At 29.7% G+C, this 23,144-nt stretch overlaps 1 protein-coding gene across 2 annotated transcripts in view; it reads right to left on the bottom strand.

Moving 5' to 3' along the window:
• The window catches only part of LOC129963241 (sodium-coupled monocarboxylate transporter 1-like), a 51,142-nt gene that overhangs the window by 3,646 nt on the left and 24,352 nt on the right, over window positions 1-23,144 (bottom strand). For both annotated transcript variants that reach the window (XM_056077592.1, XM_056077503.1), the window contains exons 5-15: window positions 20,914-20,981; window positions 18,577-18,731; window positions 17,050-17,190; window positions 15,995-16,124; window positions 12,199-12,287; window positions 10,161-10,276; window positions 9,367-9,434; window positions 7,220-7,306; window positions 6,882-7,066; window positions 6,703-6,803; window positions 3,327-3,442 (exon numbers count right to left, since the gene is read on the bottom strand). In XM_056077592.1, the coding sequence (XP_055933567.1) occupies window positions 3,327-3,442; window positions 6,703-6,803; window positions 6,882-7,066; window positions 7,220-7,306; window positions 9,367-9,434; window positions 10,161-10,276; window positions 12,199-12,287; window positions 15,995-16,124; window positions 17,050-17,190; window positions 18,577-18,731; window positions 20,914-20,981 (1,256 nt within the window). The remainder of the gene's footprint in view (window positions 1-3,326; window positions 3,443-6,702; window positions 6,804-6,881; window positions 7,067-7,219; window positions 7,307-9,366; window positions 9,435-10,160; window positions 10,277-12,198; window positions 12,288-15,994; window positions 16,125-17,049; window positions 17,191-18,576; window positions 18,732-20,913; window positions 20,982-23,144) is intronic.

Genomic DNA, 23,144 nt, shown 5'->3' on the forward strand with positions numbered 1-23,144 from the left:
AGATAAAACAGAAGCCATTTTTGTGAGATAAAAGAATTGGAAGATATGAATACCCCTTTCTGTAGGTAAGTAACAAGACGATTATTCCTCCAACGATGGTTAAATTTATTTTCCTGCTCGATTAAACTTAATTTGATGCTTTTTTTTCTGACATCTGTTATATATTCTACCTTCTTACTGAATGGAGTTTTTAACTCACATTCGAGAATTTCTATTAATATTAAGCAGATCCATTAATTAGTTAATCGAACAGTTACATTAAGTGCAGCTGTAAAACAGTTCAATGAAGCAGTCCGAAATAATTGTATACTGCTTTGTTTACATTTAACTGATGCCTTTCTATATTAAGCAATAAGAGCGATTTCTGTATCACCGCGTTTGCGTTTTTCATATATAGATTGTTATTGAATGGCGTCATTGACGACGACGCTCATTCGATATTACTCCACTAGATTTCTTTCTTTTGGGTTTACAGAAAGAACAAAGTATTTCCGACAATTGGCCTTGGAAGTCATTAATAAAATCCCTAAATGTGACATTAAATTGTATACTGACGGCAGCAAAATCGACAATTCTGCAGGTAGTGGCATCTATATTGTAACTCCTCAGTCTAGTTTTTCTCTATGTCAGCGAAATCCAGACTTTTGTTCCGTTTTTAGAAGCGAACTTTTAGCAATCGATGAGGGACTTAAGAAAATTTTACACGAAAATAATTATAAGAACCTTTGGATTCTTACTGATAGCCGCAGCTCAATGGAACACCTTAACAATTGGACCTATGTTGGAGAAAAAGCAAGTTTGTCTATTCTTCAGAAGTTGAAGCTGATTTCACTTCAACATGATATTCATTTCCAGTGGATCCCATCTCATGTGGATCTACTTGGTAACGAAATAGCAGACAGGCTTGCAAAGAAAGGAAGCAGCCTAGCGACTTCCTCTTCTGCCGAGCTCACACACTTAGAACTATTCTCACAGGCGAAATTCCTAAATAAGAAGAATTGGATGGTTCCCCTTACTCATGATTGGTATTGAGCCAATAAGCCGTGGCAGTCCTTAAATCTTTCTTGTGATAGAAAAACCAACACTTGCCTGTCGCGCCTTGCCAGTGGCCACCTTAAATGTCTTTTCTTTTCTCAGGATGAAAAGTTTTACCCTCTTTGCCCGAAATGCTGCCAGCATCAGGCCTCTGCTGAACATATTCTGGACTGTCTAGGATTTCATTGGGGAGAAATTTATTCTTCTCCCTTCCTCGTTTTTGACTTTCTTCTTGTCAACGGATATTTTGATTTGGTCTGACTACGTCAGACCATGGAGATTAGCAACAACAACAACAACAACAAAGTATTTCCAATTCTAAGTAAAGGAGATTAATGTTCTCACAGTTAAGATCACAGATATTGCGTCTAGTGTGGCAGCCGAAATGTGAACAATACGTGATGAGAACAGGAACGTCGCATTCACATTCTTCGATCTACCAAGGGCGTTCACATTGAAATTTACTGACATAAGTGGTTTTATTAAAAACTTTATAACCATCTTTACAATGTATCGAAACAATCATGCACCAAATTATGATTTTTAGTTTCCCTTATATGTAGTATAGATAAAGTATAGTAATCGTCCAAAAATTCCAACTCGAGATTTTGACGAATCTCCACGTTTTAGACCTGCGTTCGAAAAACACATTTTTGGAAAATGTCCGTCCGTCTATCTGTGACAAAGATAAGTAAAAACTTATCTTTGTGACAGATGAGCGGTCACTTTGACCGTTGAAATTTAGTGTATGGTCTTTACACCAAATTGCAGATTTCTATCTAATTTTGAATAAAATGTGTTCAAAGAAACTCGGTCTGTAAGGCTGTTCGAATTTAAGTTAATACGATAATTACAATACGAAGTGAGCTCGATAGATAAAATTCGGTCTATTGATTTAACATCGATAGTGTAGACACCTGTAAAACTTTGAGCAACAGGTTTACCGTCTGTCGGTTCCTTCAAATTTTGAGCCAAATGCAACTACGGGTTGATTGTCTGCCGCTCTGTCTTTGCAGAAACACGTGACTTAAAAGTATCAAATTAGGTATGGAATTTTTTGACAATTGAAGTTTTGTTCCAAATCTTTGTTGTAATCGGTTGAAAAACACGTGTCTAAAACAGAAATTCGGTTTTTGGATAGTATTAACCGCATGCTAGGGATTAATCGCCAAAAACAATCGCCAAAGATGACACAGAATATCCAGTAAAAAAAATGCGAAATTCACGCCAAAAGTTAATATCTACGCCAATGCCATTCAAGGCGTTTCTGAGATGACACGTTTATTAGAGAGTATGCGAGAAAGTTTTGGGGAGATCACTCCCGCTGATTACAATAATTTTTTGTAACCAGGGAAAGACTGTGATCACGTCGCAATAAAGTGTGTGGCGAATGGGTATGAGCGAGGATAGAACCTGGGACCTAATGGTTAGCATCCCAGTAACATGGCCACGATACAAAAGCAATTACTCGTGTAGCGTAGCTGTTAACTGGCTTATAAGCTTTCACCACAAGTGCATCTTTTTAGATTTTTTTTTCCATTGTACAAATCTTTTTGGATTCAATGGCTATTTTCTAAACAATTAGAGTTAAACATTGCACCTGATTGTAAATAAACATTATGAATCATATAGTCACTTCCAATGCCCTAAGAATTATACTTTATACGGCTTGAGTCAATAAATATATTGAAAACAAACGACAACAAAAAAAAAAGAATCGTAAGATCTAAATTTTTATACAATTTCTCGAAAGTTTGCAAAATATTCTAGACACTATAATAGTTTAAAAGAAAAAAAATCCCACTATTCTGCTATTAAAACTTTGAATTTTATTATTTTAAGCAAATCAATAGCTGTTAACAACTCTAATCGATTGGCGGATATTCCTTGAGGCAGCCATTGAAATGATATAAAGTTCTCTGAAATAGTGAAATTCAAATTTGCGTAACTCAATCAGCTATAGTCGTAGAAGAGTGGACATTTTTTTTATTACAATATTAGAGTGTCGAGAATATTTTGCTGGTTTTTGAGAAATTATATAAAAATTTTTTGTAATTTTTTTGAAGTACATTTATTGACTCAAACAGTACAAAATATAATTTTTTATAACATTTAAGACATTTTTTTTTATATAATTGAAAGTATATGCCCATCTCTAATCATTCAGAAATTAATTTTTGACAAACAATTAGAGCAAAAATTCTGCATTTTCATTGATTTGTTAAAGATTATTAACATTATTGTTGAAAGCAATGCAATAAAAGAGAAAACACAACTAACAAATGCATTACCTCTTCTTTCTTATTCAAAGCCACCTGTTTGAATTTACCACAAGGCATGTATTTTCTGAGCCATGTTATTAAGGGCGATAATAATTTTTCATCCACAATTTCTTCCTCTTTGGAACCTGCAGTGAAAAAAAGAAATGAAATTCAAAGTCACTGATAAAACAATTTGTAATATAGATTCAAAATTAATTTTTACTATACATTCCTTAATTCGAAACTTATGGGCCACAATTAGTTTTCGATTTTTCTTAAAATTCATATAAAGAAAAAATAAGTTCTACAAACGAGCACAGCAAGAGAAAAACTATAATTTTTAAAGCTAAAAATAGCCTTAATGTTTTTGTAAAGCCTTTTAATTTGTAATGAGTATACAATTAATTTATAAACGATTATAGATTTTATTATGTAAGATAGTAATAAATATTGTTGGTTAATAATTTTAAAAATAATATCCATATCGAGTGTGTAATTTTAGCATCAAAATAAGATTTGAATGTAATTATCAAATAAAAATATTTCAAAATGGACAATAGAATCCGCTTATAATAAGTTTTTTAGTTTAGCCATTCACTGCCAACAACAACGAGGTAACTCGTAATAAGCGTGTGTACCAAAACTGCCTTCTACAAAATATCTCATAATGTATGATGCAATTTTATATTGATCTTGGAACACTGGGCAAGACGCTCTAAATCTTTCTGGCAGTAAATGGGTAAAAAAAAATCTATTGCTTTTTTAATAGAACAGTAGCAATGCTTTCAAGTGGTTTAAAGGCTTTAAAATTTATTCACTTACGATCTCTGAGAACAGAAGTGCTTAAATTTCAAAATATTTTCCAAATTAAACTTTTTTTATCCAATAAAATAGAAAAAAATTCGAAAAAAATCACATTTTGCTACCATTTATATATCTAGCCTTAATTAAGAAGAAATAGAAATTCTAAAAGTGAAAAATTAGTTTCTTTACTTTTCAAAAGTTAGACGATGTTAACAATTTGTAAGCATTTTCAAGAAAGATTTGACCAAAAAAAATGATAATAGAATTATCTAATGCGAAATACATTTCAAATTTAATACTTGAATATACTAGCATACAAAGCATAGAACAACAAATTTTTTGCTTCATAATTTTAATAAAAAAACCCTGCTGGACATTAATTGTACGAAGATCTTGTTTTCTGAAAGCCACGATATTTAATATCCAATGCCTGATTAAATCTTGCATTAAGTTTCTTCTATCCATGGGGAATTTGAAATTAAGCTTGTTATTGCATCTTAAGCAATATCCTTAATTTTTATTTTGCATATTGGCAAAGTTTCCAAAGCTCTTAATCAGACAGAACGTTCTCAAGTAAACTTTTATTTCCTGTTTCTAAAATTCGGAATGGCTTATCTTTCCAATGAATTTAATTAATTAATTAATTAAATTTATATAAGTTAAGAATTGTTATTCTGTATTTGGGACAGAGTTGATTGTCAGTTACTTTAAAAAAATAACAGCCAGTCATCCCGTTACCATAGCACTAAGCGGTGTAAACAGGAATTATTGTGACCACATTTTTGCATAAGAAAACAATGGCCAATAAAAGTTCAAAGAATCTTCAAACTGCTGGTAAATGAAAGGCTAGAAATCTTTTCCATCATTTTTTAAAATATTTTTTAAATTTCCAGGGTATTGTATAGTGTGTTAAAATGAATATCCATAATGAATCTTCCTCTAAAGCCTATTTTCTAAAGTAAGCCTGTTTTCCCTAATACACATGTGCTGTCTTGCATCCTTTCGAATCTGTAGAAGTATCCAGGAAATCAATGTTCAGATATAATTTGCACTACATTCGGGTGAAGTATCCTTTTTATAATTGTATCCTTTTTATAATGTAGCAAACTAAGCTGTCGATAATAATACCAAAATCCATATTTATACCAATAACTTAGTGCTTATTGCTGCCATTCACAGCTTCTGTCTTAAATCTGAACTTGTGAACAAAATCAAGAAAAATTTATTTGCAGCCAGGAATCTGGTCGGCCTCACCTACTACGTCAGAGCAACTAGAAACAATAAATTAACTTGTAAAACATTACTGAATTTAAGTTAGTCTTATTAGCTGCTGTAAGCTATTTTCATATATTTTATGCTGTATGCTTCTAAATGTTGATAGTATTAAAAGTTTTGGATGTTAAGATATTTATGAAGGAGATATTCGAAGCTAATTTGGATTTTATTTGTCAGCCTTATAGGCTTTATTTTTTGAAAGGCCATCTAAAATTATTATAATAAAAATAATAAAGAAGCAATTTCAGAAATAATATCATTGTATTTAAACTTTTTTTGATAAAACTATGACATATCCATTAACAGTTCTACATATATTATATGTATTATTTTGCCAGGCTTCCTTCAATGCAGCATGATTTTAGTTGAAAAATCTCCGAATTTTATTTAGTTTAAAAAATTGGCCATGAAATTTGATAAATAATTTTTCTACTTTTTTTATTATCTTCAAAGGTAAACAGATCATGTAAATTTTATTACTTTCAGCCCGATTCGGCAATATATTATTTTATCTAATTAACCCTCTGACTGCGTAATTTTTAAAAATCCCCATTTAGATGCGTAGTTTGCAAATAAGTTCAAATATTTTTCAAACAAAGGGAACTGATACTATATGTTACACGGTAATAGCATGATATAATAAAAATCTGTAATCGTAAAAATAAATACCTCTAAACTTTGAAAAATGCAAGATGCAATAGAAAATGGACTAATTGATAAGCAGCTGGAGGGTTAGTGCCCATCAGTATAGAAAACAGGGTTTCAATAGAACTTATAATGTAAATTACTACTAAGTCTCGTTACAGCCCAATTTCTATAGCCTAGATAACTCTTCACAGTTTGGGATGAACGTAAATGGAACTGGTAAAGTACGAACCTATTTTATTTTAATTTTTTAAAAATATATGTGAATAGAAAATATATAATATGTTTAAAAAGATTTGTGATAAAATTTAAAAAAAGTGGAATTACGTTAATTGTTTATTCTTATAACTAATTGAGGCCGCGGTGGCCTGGTGGTAAGGTCTCGGCTTGTGAGCTGTAGGGTTTCAGGTTCGAGACCCGATTCCACCGAAGAACCGTCGTGTAAGGGGGTCTGTTGCACGTTAAATCCGTCATGCCAAACCTCCTCCCGCTGGTGTGGTGTGGAGAGGGGGCTGCCAGATCAGGTGTCGTCCTCGTCATCTGACCGCGGTTCAAAATTACGAGGTCCGTCCCAAAATAGCCCTAGTGTTGCTTCACAACGGGGCGTTAATATAACTAAACTAAACTAAATAAACTTATAACTAATTAGGTACAAGGCATTTTGATAAAAATGCCAACTTACAGGTTATAAGACTGACCACTATGCCTACTATCATGACAACGAAGAAGCCTATAGCGCTGAACCACAAGTAAGACAATCGGTAAGGTGGAAGAACATCATCACTGAAAAAAAACGAGGACATATGTTTAATCTTTGTATGTTTATTTCATTACACAATTTAAATGGATTTATTATATTACTTGTTTCGAATTGTTTCAGGGATTGATGTCATGTTTGCGATATCGATACTAGTAGCGTTAAAGTAAAGGTCAGCACAGCCTTGGTAAGATCGTGATTGCTCTGGAATGTAGGGATGACTTGCAAGTGCTCCAATTCCGAACCACATGGCAATTCCGAAACCACTCACAAGACCCATTGCTGCGCCCTGGAAAGGGTCAAAATGTATTATGAAACAAATAATGAATAATAATGTTTATAAGTTGGTATATATCTGTAAAATGAAGCAAAATGAATTGCGTAGAAATTTTATAAAAATAATGTTGGAAAAAAAGTAAATAATTTTATAAATTTCATTTACCTTGGTATTTGCAAATGGAACGAACATTCCAAGAGTAAATGCTCCCAACATTGGTCCACCAACAATTCCATGGATGGTTAGAGCTGCCTGGAAATAATATTAAGAAAACACTATAAGTAAAATTTTGGCAGGTGTATGTTGGTGTTAAATTAGTTGGTGTTAACTTACCTGGTTTGTTATCTAAAACTATATTTAGTTTTGTTATTTCAAGCATCAATTAAAAAAAAAATTCGCAATACAAAATATTGTAATTACTAAAAATTCGAAATTAACTCAATACATTTGAAATCTTTATGTTTCAAACCTTCCTAAGTCTGAAAAGCATATTTTTCACTTTTATATGTCTAGCTTTCTTTCTAATATGAAAATGATAACTCAAATACATTTGAGCTGGACAAGTGAAATGACTGTCTGCGATTTTCGTTTGCTCCAAATAAATAAATCTTTATCAAATTTGTATTGGAATCAATTCAGTCCTTTTGTCTGTCTGAATTCAAATGATCGCGATAATTACAAAACTTAGAAGCAAACTGGATAAAATTTAAAGCACATATTTAGCATTTAAAACGTAGAATTGCTTTACATTTTGAACCAAATCCAGTTGGATGTTGACTGCCTATCGATCTGTACTTTTGCATTCATATATATAAAACTTTGGTACCCAGTTTCATAATTTAAACAATACATTTGTATCGAAGTGTGAACAAAATTTGTTGATAAGTTCTCTGTCTGCTGGTTTTTAATTTCGCACACATGTAAATATGATTACTCAGCATTGCAACAACTTGTATAAATGAAATTATAAGCGCAGTTTTAGCATCTAAAGCATGGAATCCTTATAAAATTTTGAATCAAAGTAGCCAACTGGTTGACCGTCTTTTAGCCTGTATTTGAGCATACATGTAAATGCGATAAATCATAGCACAACTGATTAAATAATAGAAATATGGTATACGATTTATTGCTAAAGTTATAATTCTGTATCAAATTTTGGTTTCTTTCGTTCAAGAAAACAACAAAACGTATATGTTTCTTCTCTATATCATGAAAAATGACAAAACTCTCATTGCGAAAATTAGAAAAAAAAATGGAGCATGTGACGTTAAAGTTTTCTGTTGTTGCACATCTCCAAGAACAGCAGAGCTATATCAAGTCAGTGAAATTGTGCACCTTGAAGAAGTCCAATACTAACAATACATTGCTTGTAAAATCCTGCCTGGAGAGTTTCAGATAAGTAATGTGATTAGGTGAAGTCTCTTCCTTAAAACACTTGGGGCAAACCTCAAAGCTCTTAGAACCCTCAGAATATTTTATATCTCTAAGGTTCCCACTGAGAAAATGAGTAAAAATAGTCTGATCCTGCCTACTACAGTCAAAAGTCAGAGAATCCCCTGGATGACCACTGTTATGCCAGTGATGTACTGGTGGGACAAGCCAAGTGAGCCAAACTCGAGAATAAGACGTTAAAGCCTTGCTGAGGTAATATTTCATGAGCCAGGGAGTAGGAATTACATTGTGGTGAATAGCATATAAGCCAGTTAACAACTCTTCTACCCGAACGATCGTTTTGGTATAATGGTTTAGTTACTGGACTGCTAACTACAAGGTCCCAGGTTCTATCCTCACACTCGCCATACCGCTTCAACATCTTTATCAAAGAATATACGTAATGCGAGTTTTGTTTAATTCAAATATTTATTATCTTAAATCGAGCAAAAAGAATTTTGTCTAAAAGTGAATATGTTGCTCAAATTCGTTAATTTTCATTACTTTATTATTACGAATGAAACGTATTATTCCCTCATTAGCAGTTACATTGCAGATGATGGATTTAAAAAATGGCGAGCGTTGCGAGAAATATAACATCATCAACAAATTCGAAGCAAAGAATTTACACCATCTAAGCTGAACACAATAATCTAGCATGCGTGTACAGTATGTATTGATTGATTTGTAATTTATGAGTTTTAATTTAAGTTAAATTAAATTAGTAATAAGTTTATTTCCTTGAAGAAACTTGATGTGATATTGCAGGAAAATCGAATTTATATTTCTTATCCATATATCTTGAATGAACAAAATCAGTTCTAAACAAGAAATAATACCCAAAAAATTCAATTAAATCTAAAAGAAAGTTGTTGTTTTACCTGCAAAACTCCTCCCATCTGCTCTGCAGCGAAGACTAGAGCTATTGATAAAATTCCAAAACTCAGGGCTGAAAAAAAAGGACGAATAATAAATTTAATATTGAGATAGAGGTTTTTTGCAAATACTGATTTTTTTTACAAAATCGCCTTTAATAAAAGAGATAAATTAACAAAAATTGCAATTTGAACATGAAATAGGCATTGTAATTTTCACATTTTAACTGTTTTATATTTATTTTCGAATAGTTAATCTGTATAAAAGTTGCAACGGAGGCAAACTGGATGTGCCATCAGTACCAAAACTTAAGATTCTCTTTGACAGATCGAAAAGATATAAGATCTCCAGATTTTGTATAAACCTTAAACAATTACAACTACTAAAATTTTCTAATCTTAATCGCTTTATTTTAATGATCTACTTCTAATAGTTTTTTTTTTATTTTTTAAATTATTTTTACTTAGAAGTAAATCGATAAATAAAAGAAATAAACACATCTTATCAGAAAATATAAAACTGGATTTTAAAGGATGAGAAAATTTATGAATGGAGCCTCAAATGCCGAATTTATGTAGGCATCTATGTGTTATAAGGTTTTCAAATTTTTGTGATTAAAAATTGAAATAACTCGAATTTTTATGACCTAGATAGACTGCAATTCTACTGTAGACTATATTCTATTTATTGATAGATTTGAATAAAAAAATAGAATCACATTTTCGCATTTGCCTATTTAAACATTTATTTAAAGGTTATTTATTACATGAAATGTATTAAAAATGTTTAAATATTTTACCTAATAATTTCGTAATCCTTGTGGCGCATACTTCTGTTATGTCTGTAACTATGTATTTCTTAATGATGTCTTCCAGCATCACTGCTGACAGAGAATTGACTCCGGAGGACACTGTGCTGTAAGAGATTGTGAACAATTTATAAATACTGTATATGTTTGAAATAAAAAAAAATAACGCAATTTTTTTTTAAATAGTTTAAAATAAATTGTTTCAAAATTGATAGTTAAATATTAAAATCATTTGAAGCAATTTTGGTATTGCTAGAAATGAAATGATAATGATTACATTAAAAAACAATACTATTTTTTAACTGAATATTATTGAGAATACATCATTACGAACAAAAACATCATTACGAGTATTAAAAAATGAAAATGTTTAATCACAATGAATTATTATGACAATGCAATATATTAAATACAATCTTAATAATTTTTATTTCGTTCTCAATAGTAATGATTGGTCTGAGATAATTAAATTAAAAGCATTATAACTTGACAGTTTTGATCGCAGAATTGAACTCTTATCATTTAAAATGTTATCTGTTTAGATTATTTTTAGTTTAGTATGAATAATAAGACCAGGGAATCATATGAAAATTTATATTTCACAATTGACTCAAACAACATAAAAAAATAATCCTTTACTTCTTTTAAAACTTTTTACGTATATTCATACATTTCGAAATGCGACTATTTCTTATTTAGTATTATACAAATTTCCTTTTCCTTAATTTATAAAGACAGTTGTCTCCCTACCTAATCGGATGCAAATATTAAATAATGGTTTTTCAATGCATGTTTACTATGTTGGAATTCACTGTTCACGTATTTCACCCTTTTCACTAAACGATTTCTCTTTTCACTCAGCTTGGTTGCTATTTGTTGTTACTACGCATGCGTTTAAATTGAGATAAGATCTTGTTGTAATAGTTATGTAATTCAACTTTTGACTTCTAACGCAGATGTGTAAACAGAAGTGAACATAAAATCCTCTTTTATTATTTTCTTTTTACTTTTAATGATCCTACGTATCCTATGATGTATCTATATGAGTACTGTTGTAAATAAATTTTTTCGTGACTAAATTCCGATATTCACTGTGTTATTATGCATCTTATAACTTTAAACGAGCAAGTATGATATATATATATATATAAATTCATTTTGTGTATCTCGGAAAAGGGTCTAACGATTTGGATCAAATGTTATATTTAGATAAGGTTTTGCTTTTTAAATTTAGTTATGTAGGTGTCTTTCCGGAAAAAACGTACTTTTACAAACACTCTCCCATTTTTTAATAACGAATTATTAGAATAAGTATATTTAACTTCCGCTTCGAAGTGTGGTCAGTGTAATGTAATGGTCACAATAATATGAATGACGCGTGTGTTGCAAGTCCTCGGTTCGAGTCGTGCTTCTTGCTTCATTTTTTAATTATATATAATATTTTTACTGTTTAAGTTTATCTATATAGGTATATAGGTGTCTTTCCTGAAAAAACGCAATTTTACACACACACACACATTTTTTATAACTAGCTATTACAGCCTTTTTTCTCTCTGCTCCTATTCTGACAATGTCATATAGCGTCTTCTGGGACCCGATTCCACCATGGTAAAACTGAATGTAAGTTAAAAAATATAAGTAGTGATAAATTAAAATGAATACTGTAATAAAGCAGATTGTTTCTAATAACATGTTAAACTAAGTGGATTCATGATTTTTTTTTATTTAATTGACCAGCTCATATGTAGGTGAGATTGAAAGGTATTCATACGTAATCAATATGTGATTCGTATATTTTCTCCGAAGTATTTTCGTATATTCTTTCCTTTCGAAATATTTTCTCCCTAGAAACACGATTTTACAAATAAATAAACAAATAAAAGGAAAAAAAAAGGAAAAAAAAACAACAACTGACGAGCGAGACTTGATCCTCTAGATATCACTATTTTGATTATTTATCTATTAAAATATTCATTTTTATAAAAATTGTTCTTAAAAATGATTAGGAATTTTTAAGTGAAATAATTACCTTAAAGCGCCGCTAAAAATGCCGGATACGAAAAGTCCTGGAAGTCCTGGGAACGCACCTAAAGTTTCCATTACGAATCGAGGGAACAGCTAATAATAGAAATCAACATGCGTTAAATGAAGAAAGTAAAAGTTCAAAACTTACATTGTATTTTTGAAAAAAATATTTTATTTGACATCTTTTTAATGATGGCGTCTAATCTTCCAGAAAGTAGATAAAGGGAACAAAAAAAAAAAAAAAAAAAAAAAAAGTGGGTGGGTGGGAAGTATGGATTGTGATAATATTTGTTGATTGTGAACATGACAGGTTCATGCCTTTTTAAAACAAGTGAAAATAATTTTTCACTATTTTGATTAAGATTATAGGACTGATTTCTTTGACAGAAAGGATGAAAGAATAATTTGTGATTAGATCAGGAATACAAATTCTACTATTGAGTCAGTTTAAAAAATAGTTTATCGCATGCTTAATTATATCAAATGGCCAAGGTCTTTGCTGAGAATATTGGTTGTATTTAATGTAAATTTAGGCTTTTATCCATAACTTGATGTTCTCGATTCTTTCATAAAAAGAGGAATTTGTTTAACTAGAGTGCCATTAAAAATGTATAACTATTTCAAATTGCAAGCTTTTTTTTGTGGTAACGTAATTTCATTATCTGATTCCTCATGGATTTCTGCGATACATAGTAGAATATAGTTTTCTAAACTTTCAAAAATTAAAGAAAACTAAGCAAATAAATATTTGAAGAGACTATAAAACGATTTGAGTTTTCATTTAATGACAAAATATTGTTGAAATTAATGCATTTAAAAAATTGTCAAAATTCAGGGAAAATTTGCACGGCGATAAAATTAGTACCATTAGTCATTGTTAGTCATTTTTAAAAAATTTATAATGGCAGGAGAAATCAAATGCATGTTATGATATTTTTGCAGATACGGCTGAAAAAATGCCGAAATGTTAATTACATTTTTGAATAATTAGTATTCTAATTGAAATTAAAAAAATTCCTTCCAAGATATATATTTTCTACAATAAAATGATGGTACTTTGCGAAATAAACAAATAAATAAATAATTTAAAAAAAAACACTTTTTCTTATAAGTATAGATGAAATCTCGAGCACTAATTTTCTAAAAATCAATCAAATCAATTTATATAATGCAAGAATTTTATCTCCTAATTTCCAATACTTCTACATTTTTTAGCTCTTAAATTCCTTGAGGATCAAGTCCCTCTTCCTTTTTCAAAACGAAATAAAACTAAATAAATTTTAAACTAAAGATAAATTTCAATAAACGAGAGATAAATTTCAACTAAAGATACTAAACTAAAGATACATTTCAATAAAAGAAAGATAAATTTTAACTAAGAGATAAAATCTAACTAAAGATCATCTCATAAACTCATATGATACACGATGCATTTGACGTTTATCATATGAGGGATGCATTAGTCAGTAGCAGCTAGAAATTTTATTGATCTACTTAGCCTTCATTCTTAAACTATGATTTCTTGTACAATGTAGATTCCTTTGTAAGTAAGACAATTGTTTGAAATCACCAAGAACGGATATATAAATTTTTTCATATCAATGTGATTAAAAAAATATATGAGAATAAAAAATGAATCTTACAGGTTAAATTTCGTTATTTTTAATATTTTTAAGTTTGAATTTATTGATAGGGTAAAGTCAGACAATGAATCTCTAAATTCGATAATTATAAATAATACAAATCCTAAAAACATTAGATAATAACACTAATTCAAATATTAACGAATAATTTATAGCTTGACTTTGAAAATCACGAGAACTCTTCCAGTGGGTAAAATAATTTAGTATTTATTAATTACAGTAACTAGAATTGAAAGGAATGATAAAAATTTTTCGATGAATAATGCTGTTTCAAACCAAAAGTTTTTATTTTTTTTTATTGTTGTATGGTTTGTTTTAAAAAGAATTAAGTCAATTCTAATCGAAACTCGTAAAAATTATAATATTTTTGTAAAGCACTTTTTGCTTCCATCTTGTGTGCGAAATAATTCATGTTTAAGAAATAAAATACCTGTTTAATTAAATCCTGTTTTGCAGAAAAAGAGGGATAGTTAACACACACACACACACACACACACACACACACACACACACACACACACACACACACACACACACACACACACACACACACACACACACACACACACACACACACAATGTTAACTTTTCATAAAGATAGACAATATTATAAGGTAGGATGTTCTTTTCAATAAAATATAAATTATTACAAAAAGTAACTCTTAAGCGCGCTTGAGAAATTTTTGCTGTTTGCTCAATATTTGTATTTATGAAGATATTCTCTTTTAAGAGAGAAATGATATTAATGAAGGGTAACCAAAATATTTTCCCATTCTTAATATCATATTTAATTATAACAATTTCATGACTGTCAAATATTTGCTACTTAAAATGAAAATAAATAGAATTAAGTCCATTTGAATATCTTTTTTGTAAATTTATATGCTTATACAAAAATATATTCCTGCATAAGTATCACTACATACTACTAATGATTGTGAAATGAAAAATTATAATTCACTCAAATATTTGTTTTTTATTTTTTACAAAATAAATTAGTTTCAACTGTAATGAAAAATATTCCTTCTCATTTTTTTATAATAACATTTACATTTTTGAATTTTTTTTTAACGTGTACTCTTATTTTTACATAATTATAAAATTTTAAAATTATATTTTGAATTGTACTTTTTAATTGCCATACAATTTTTTCTAAATTTCGTCAATTTTTCAGTTTTTTTTTTTGCACAGATTTCAACAATATCTTTTATTGCTGCAACGAAATTCAAATAGTTTTCAATGCTTCATCAAACATTTAATCAGGCGGATTTTCTTCCATTTTGGAAAGCTAAAGAAGTATGATTCTGCTAATTAACTACACAAATTACATGAGGAATCAGATAGTGAAACAAAATTACCGCAAAAGACATTTAAGTCCTTAATCTTACTATTTTATCTTACGACTCAGTTAATATATTCTTATAACTCAGTTAGGAAGATGTTAAATTATTGGAATAACAACATGGCTTTACTACCTGTTACAATTCGATTCTGAAAAATATTTTACTGAGAAATTTATGAACATCAAATAATGCATAAGAGATTTTATTGAAATAAAGCCGAACCACTATTTTCGGAGAAAAACGTAGATACAAAAGTGATTAGTATTTAAATAAATGATAGATATTTGTGACATATTTGTCGAATATAGGGGACATTTCCCCAACGAAGTATTTCTCCGCTGTTCGTGAGCATATACCCTGTGCTCCTGTTTGTAAAAACTAGAAAATTCTACGCAAGAAAAATCAGGAAACAGTTTTCTTGACTCGTCATCCATTTATTCACATCGAGCCACTCACTTTTATACAGTTTCTGATAAGCAATTCCATATCACGGTTACGAATATTTCTTCAAGACAAAAATTATTTTCTTCATAAACTACTAATTTTACGAGAAACTTGCTGGGTTTCCACGTGATCTTTAAAATAAATTTGCTCAGCTTTTCCTCGAGGGCTACTTATCGCTCACACTATCTCGTGAACGTCTCCTTTTTTAACTGCCAGCAAAATGAAGAAATCTTTTCTGCATAACTTTCAAGACAACGAGAATGCGTTGCCATCTTGGGTTAGGAAGGGGAACTAATCCCGACAATATTAAATAAATAATAAATAAATATTTGTGATTAACTTCACATTAAAATTGTTCAAAAACAGATACCTGATCGGGAGCTTGAATCATTTTCGCTCCTATTGGGTCGCAGTCGTGATAGAAGGCGTAAATGACGAGCCCTGACATGCAAGTGATGCAAATGAGTATGATGAGAGCTGGCAAGTTAATCCACAAACACCTGGAAGAAGAATATATCATTTAACAAAAAGTCAATTTTTATAATTAATCTAACTAAGTTCTAATTTTCTAATAAAATTTCAACACGAATGAGTTTTATATAAAATTATTTTCAATTTATGTGATGCTATTTTAATTCCTTTTTTATAATCACTAATAATGTTTTTACGAACTGTATTACTACTTTCCTCCACTAAATACCCTGGTGAGGAAGATGGTTTTATAGATATAGTAAAGCCAATGAATGGATACCGAATCAGTGACTCACAACCTTGGCGATAAATTTGTCGAATTTGGTGAAAAAAAATGCAGGAGCTCGAATATTCGACATCATTGGCGATAACTCCATTAAAACTCGAATCCCAGCTTTGAACATTCGATGCCTTGCCAGATGCCGAAGGCATCATGTAAAATTTTATTGCCTAAAGCACAGACCGGCGCAGCCTATTTACAGAAGTGCTTCATTTCAAAATCGAAGAAGATTCAGCAATTGAGATTCATGAAGTTAAAAAAAAGTCTTCTTTGAAAAACGAATTGTGATTAATAAATCTTAAACTTTAAATAAAAAAGGTTGATAACTGCAACTGTTTCACAACATTATTTATCTGGTAGCCATCTTGATTGGCAATTTGGCATTGTTGACATCCTTGGCGAAGTAAGAAGTACACAAAATTAGGATTCTACCATTGTGGGCATGTAGAAGTAAATAAATAAGGGAAAAATGTATTACAATAAATGGGATTCTGCTAAATAATGTAATAGTTACCAGCTATTAGTGAATAAAATGAAGATTCATCTTTCGAAACAATGTGCTAACAATTCTTTTTTATTTTTTTATTAAAAGAATCATGAAATGCAATGATATGGTCTGAAGAGTGCCTTTTCAACCGCGACACTCTTTTCTATAATTAAGTCATAAAACTTACCTCCGAGCTCCACGGAGTGAACCTATTGTTAAGTATTTCTGAACAAGGGCTTGGTTGGCAGCGTAATTTCCCATCCAAGTGATGTAACCGCCAAAGACTAAGCTCCAGAAAGTGTGTCGGACAGTAGGATCGAAATCAAATCTACATTTAACAAACATAAATATTAGTTAAGAGACTATACAAGATATCAAGTCTTTTTTTAGGACTTTTAAACATTTGGAGAAGTAAGAGAGCGAGTATCATTTTTTTTCATGGCTACAAGGAATAAATTGCTCGCATGTAAAAAGGAATACGTTATGGGTGTCTTTTTTTTATCTCTTATAATAAAGGAGAATCTATGTGTCTCTGCTTTGTTCTCTATGGGTTATACCACTTGAACTAAAGCTACCAAATACGACATAAGTAAACATTGTAGGGGGATATGAAATTCGAGATCTTTTTTTGAAATTGTAATCAATTTAAAAATCAAGCGACATTTTGCACATTCATGCACATTTCAAAAACATTATTGAACAAATATAATATTTATACCACTTTAAAATGATTTCCAGCTTAGTTTTGTAATTTTCCCTCTTGAATTTTAGTAATTATTATAAAATATTTTCTTACAGAATTTTAAACAGTAAATTTCAATGTTCCAATGAAATCAAATGGTTTTCATTATTTCACCAAGCATTTAATCGTGCAATTTTCTTTCACTTTTTCAAGTTGAACAATTTACATAAGGAATGGGAAATTAAAGTCAAGACAAATGGGCATTTAGAAGATGGATTATCTCGAGAATTACATTTTTGATGACGCTATGGTGCTACTAGACTCAATTTCTTTGGGAAATCTAATGTACATAATAAACAGAATACTGTAAGAATTTTAAAATAAAGCGATTTTATTGTCTATTTTAATTTGATGCTTAAAAATACTTTATTGAAAGTATCAAGAACAATTAAAGAGCATATTAAGGACAGAAAATATGCTCGGCGAACCAGATGATCTCCATAGTTGGAAAGTATGTGATTGAGATTTATCTTTAATTATTTATATATGAAAAGAAAGATTTTTTTTTGTGAAAATAGAGTTTGACACATTAAATAAAACATTGATTAAATGGGAAAATTGAATATCTCTTAATGAATAGTTGAGAATTATTTAGCAGACACGAATAAATTTTTTTTAGTGTTTTTTTCCATCAAGGTGATGGTTATAACTCCTAATGGAGATAAACTACGATATTAAAAGATTTCCGATATCAATGAATCGTATTATAATCTTTTGTTTGCAGAAGCTTTAGCATATTTTATTTTATGTCACATTCGGATGTAACCATAAATGCATATGCCCCCTATTTAAAGATGAATTGGGACACCATTCGCTTTTTCTATCTCGCTAGAATCTCACCTTTTTCGAAAGTTAAACTGAAAGGCGCACTTAACGTGCATTATGTATAAATGAACTGACAGCCCCCGTTCAGTACATAAATGAGTCCAGTTAAGCTATTTACATGATGAAAATAATCCGAAAAAGACTTACCTCCAAAATTCGATTCTTCCACCTTCGACGCTTCTTTGCCACACAACATCGAAACCTCCCAAATCGAGGGTTCCCTTTACCACAATGACTATTATGGATCCGTACATCAGCAAGGCCTGAAAGCAGTCGGTCCATACAACGGCTTTTATTCCTCCCTAGAATCGTATGAAATCGTTTACATCATTAAAAAGTTAATCTTATCCAAACAATAAAATCAACAAAGCAGCTTCACAATAGTGATTGTAATATTGAAAATCTTAGAAAAATCAAATATTAGGAAATATTGCAATTTGGAGGTAGCTATTGTCAAATTCCAAACCAAAACCACAGGCTCGATTTTAACCATTTTTATTTCATATGATTGCTCACGACTTTTAGATATATCGGCTGTAGACGTCTGTCTTCCACCCCTATTTTCGAGAGAAATCTCAAATACTCTTATACTATTTACTTTACATTGGATTCTCTCTCTCTCTCCACACTTATATATAGGGTGATCGGTAAAGTTTTTTTAAGCCTTTTAAATTTAAAACGGCGTCTCGTATAGCCTGTAATAAAGTCATTAAGTTTATTGAGACTAGTTAAAAAGATCCTAGTGGCGAAATAAGAAAGTTATAAAAATGAAAGATATCAGACAAAAAGTACAATTAGAAAAGCTTGCGGTATACTACAATAAAAACACAGGAAAACGTTATGTGGAGTTTTCTGTGTAATTGGCGGACATTAAAATTATGAACTTTCCGAGACTTAAAAAAGGGTTCGTCCAAAAAAAAAAAAAGAAGAAAATGTATTCCCCGGTATTATCATACATTTTTTCGAGTTAAGCAACTGCGAAGTGAAATTTAAGCAACGAAGAACATAAACATTAGTAATAAAGAGATGTCTGAAAAAAGCATTCGGGATGCAGTCGGGGAATATTGGAGAAAACATTTTTCTATTTTAAAGAACTTCCATTGTGTACCAATTTTGTCCATCAGTTTCGTCATTTATCCTGTATGGTTAACTAATCAGAATATTCTGTGCTTCGGATGCATTATACAAAATAGTACTTTTATGTGGTGCGGGAATAAATAATTCACAATATTGTTTGATATTACTAATCGCGCATCCTATTAACATCAAGAGAGAACAGCCGTTAAGTGAAAAGTTTTGATCTAAGGCGGAAGCTATTTATTTTTAATCATTAGTAGGCTTGTGAGTTGAAGCATAGTAGGTTAAGAAACACGAATAAGAGGACAGAGATTATAAGATATATCCTTACTCAATGTTTTAATTAGAATTAATCAAAAATTAATAAAAATATGTGAATGTAGCAATGGAATCCAGACGGCCTGCAGAAAGTTTTTCTGGCTTTACATTCAAGTGAAACACAGATGTTGGCTAGTTTCTCCGTAGCCTTACAGGAAGGCAATGTAGTTATACATATTAAATATATGTCAAACTGCTACATCAAGTGCTATCTCGTATTCTAATTTTACTTTTATCGTCAAAAGAAGTCAACTTCCCATTTATTACGAGTGTTTGACCTAAAGATCTGGTTTTATTTTTAAGCATAGCACAGAACAGAAAAAAAACACAGCATAAAAGAAAGTTCAGTTACAGAGTATATGCCAAAAAAAAAAAAATGAAAATCAGATGCAAAATTAAAGTTGTGAGCAGAGAATTTAAAAACAGTGAAAATGCAAAAGAACTTAAAAGTTTATAGCATTTAGCACACAGTCTTAAGTGCGTTAAAAATCGTATTTAGAACCTCATTCTTAAATGCATTAAAAATCATATTAGAAGTTTAAGGGTTATAAATATTTAATCTTAAAAATATAAAAAAAATATCAGTATCTTAAAAATTTTAATTTTAATTTTATAAATACATCTAAATAGAAATTATTTACATAATTACATTGCATAATAAGCTGTTGCTTGTCTAAGCCTATGGCTGATAACAATAAATGCCACACAGTGTAGAATTACACCGAAATCAATCATATCATTAATGACTTCATAAAAAAGTCGAAACCGCAAGAAAGATCACATAAGAATTTCTGATTTAGAATGTTAAAAATATTACGTAGGCATGGGTTTTTGTAAAATGAATGACAAATGTTAAACACGTGGTATCAGAATCAGCACCATCAATAAAACAATCTATAATTGCGAATAAATATTTAGGAATTTTAAGTTTCTATAAATTGTAGTAAAATTGACTTCTTTAAGGACCAAATTTATTATTAGTTCTCAAAATGGCTACTTTAGAATTCAAAAGGCATATTAAAGGCAAATACTCATACAATCGAATAAAATGAACGTAACTATAAAAATTGGTAAGTTAATCATACTTACAATACTGGTATAAAATGTGCAGACTAAGCCTACTGATAGCACTGCAGTCCAAATTCCTATCCCAGTAACTGTAAAAAAAATCAAAACATAAAATAAGGTGATTAGTTACAACTAGAAATTTTGTTTCTACAGTTGTAGTTTTAATTGAAGCTATTGATATCGAAAATTATTGTAACATCATTTCAAATTAAAATATAAATATTATTGGTTAAATGGAATTAGTTAGAGTTTACCATGTTTTACCTTTGGATGCGTTTCAATTATTAAGCTTGATACTGTGTACAATCACATTTATTAACTTCTTAGGCTATTGATAATATGTCTTACTACGATCAAGCTGAAGAGCTTCACTTAAAAGAAACAAGTATTTGATTGCAGACTTTTGCATAGTTTTAATAACCACACTGATGATTGTAATAGATTAAATTGACGGTATTTAATATGAAAATTCCAGTAGAATAGAAAACTATAACCTAAAATATTAAACTAAATCCATCATATCCAAACGAGTTTCATTTTACTGTACTATGATTCATAATAATTTTCGAAATGATGTCTTTTCTTGATGATGATGAGTAAATTTTGCTTCTTATCAATCGCTGTTTCTCATAATCGTAATGGAATAACTGGTTGTTTTTTTTGCTAAAATTTTATCGAAAAATAAGCATATAGACTTTTATTGTAGTTTTTGCATTCATAAGTAATGGTTTCTCATGATAGAACAAGCTTTCATCGATTGAGTTTAGTAAATTAATATATCATAGAATGAAAAAAAAAAAATGTGGGGAATATTAACATTAAGAGCTGTTTTAAGAAAAAGTAAGAAATATTTGAATTAGAAAGAAATTCAATTTTAAAAATATTATCAAAAAAAAATCAAAATTTGTTTCTCCAATGAACAATATGTGAATTGTTTATCTGTTCAAACACTGATAGCTTCCCTATTCTGCTTTTAGAACGAGATTATTTTAGATAAATTTTGAAAGTTAATAATATATTTGTAGAATTTTTAGATATTTATTGGATAGAGTGTTTTTAATAGTATTCCAAATATGTAAATGTTATAAAAATAAGATCTATCACCTGCAAGATAAGTAAAAATAACATGCATCCAAGTGTTAAAGCGTTTTATTTTATTGAACAATAACGCTCTAGTGTTTTATGTTATTTGTGTTCTGCTGAATATACTAAAATATTTATCAAATTAAAAACATAATATAAAACAGTAATCTGTTTATCAATTTTGACATCAATGACAAAAGTCAAATGTAAACAAATCTTCAGGCTACTTCAGTGAACGCTTTTACATTTTCTTTTAATTCAACGATTTGGAAAGAATACAGCTACAAAATTATTATTAGAGGTATTCTGAAAAGGATTCACCGTATTCCCAAAAACTCATTCAAAAAAAAAAAAAAAAATGTAAAGAAAAAAAAATTGAGTCAAACAGAAAGATTAATTGAGAGGGAAAGTAGGCTTATCTATCCAAAATTATATGTTAAAATTGCGTAACTGATATGATTCATATATAGAAATTGTTGATCATATCTTCCAAAATTATTATTTCACAAAAATGGTTTTCACATTATTTTAAAATTCAAAAATTTATTTTTAATGATATCCATATTATTTCTTTACTATTTTTTAAAGTTTAGTTTGACACACACAAACTGTCACGATGTTATGAGGAAATTCAAATTCATCTATCAAAATATTCAGTTGCGTGCTTTTGTCAGCATCAAAAATAAAATAAAAAAATACTTTATTTAGACAATAATTCCGAAGCAGAATTTTCACTTCTGTTTTTATTTCACATTTCACATACTTTTCAATTTGCACGGGTAATAATTTGATCAGACTGATAAAGTTAAAATTTTTCAATCTTATTAAACACCATGATATTTTTTTTTAAAAAAAATACATACTACATCAATAATTTAACTACTTAAAAATTCAATAATCCGAGCAAATAAGTTGGTTTCTAAAGAAGGCTAATTTTTTTAAAATATTTGTTTTACCTCAGTGTTATGGTTGTATATTTCTTAATTTATGCAAAATAGTATTTATTTTTATTCGAGGTTACTTATTGTGGTGTTTTATCAATCGAGCTCTATATTTTATATACATTCTCAAATTATATCTTAACTATAGGGTAATATTAATAATTCAATATTAAAGAATTTTTACGGTAATTAATTCATCATATTAAATAATACTGAATACATATTTTA

This window comes from Argiope bruennichi, chromosome 1, assembly GCF_947563725.1.
Source record: "Argiope bruennichi chromosome 1, qqArgBrue1.1, whole genome shotgun sequence".
NCBI lineage: Eukaryota > Metazoa > Arthropoda > Arachnida > Araneae > Araneidae > Argiope > Argiope bruennichi.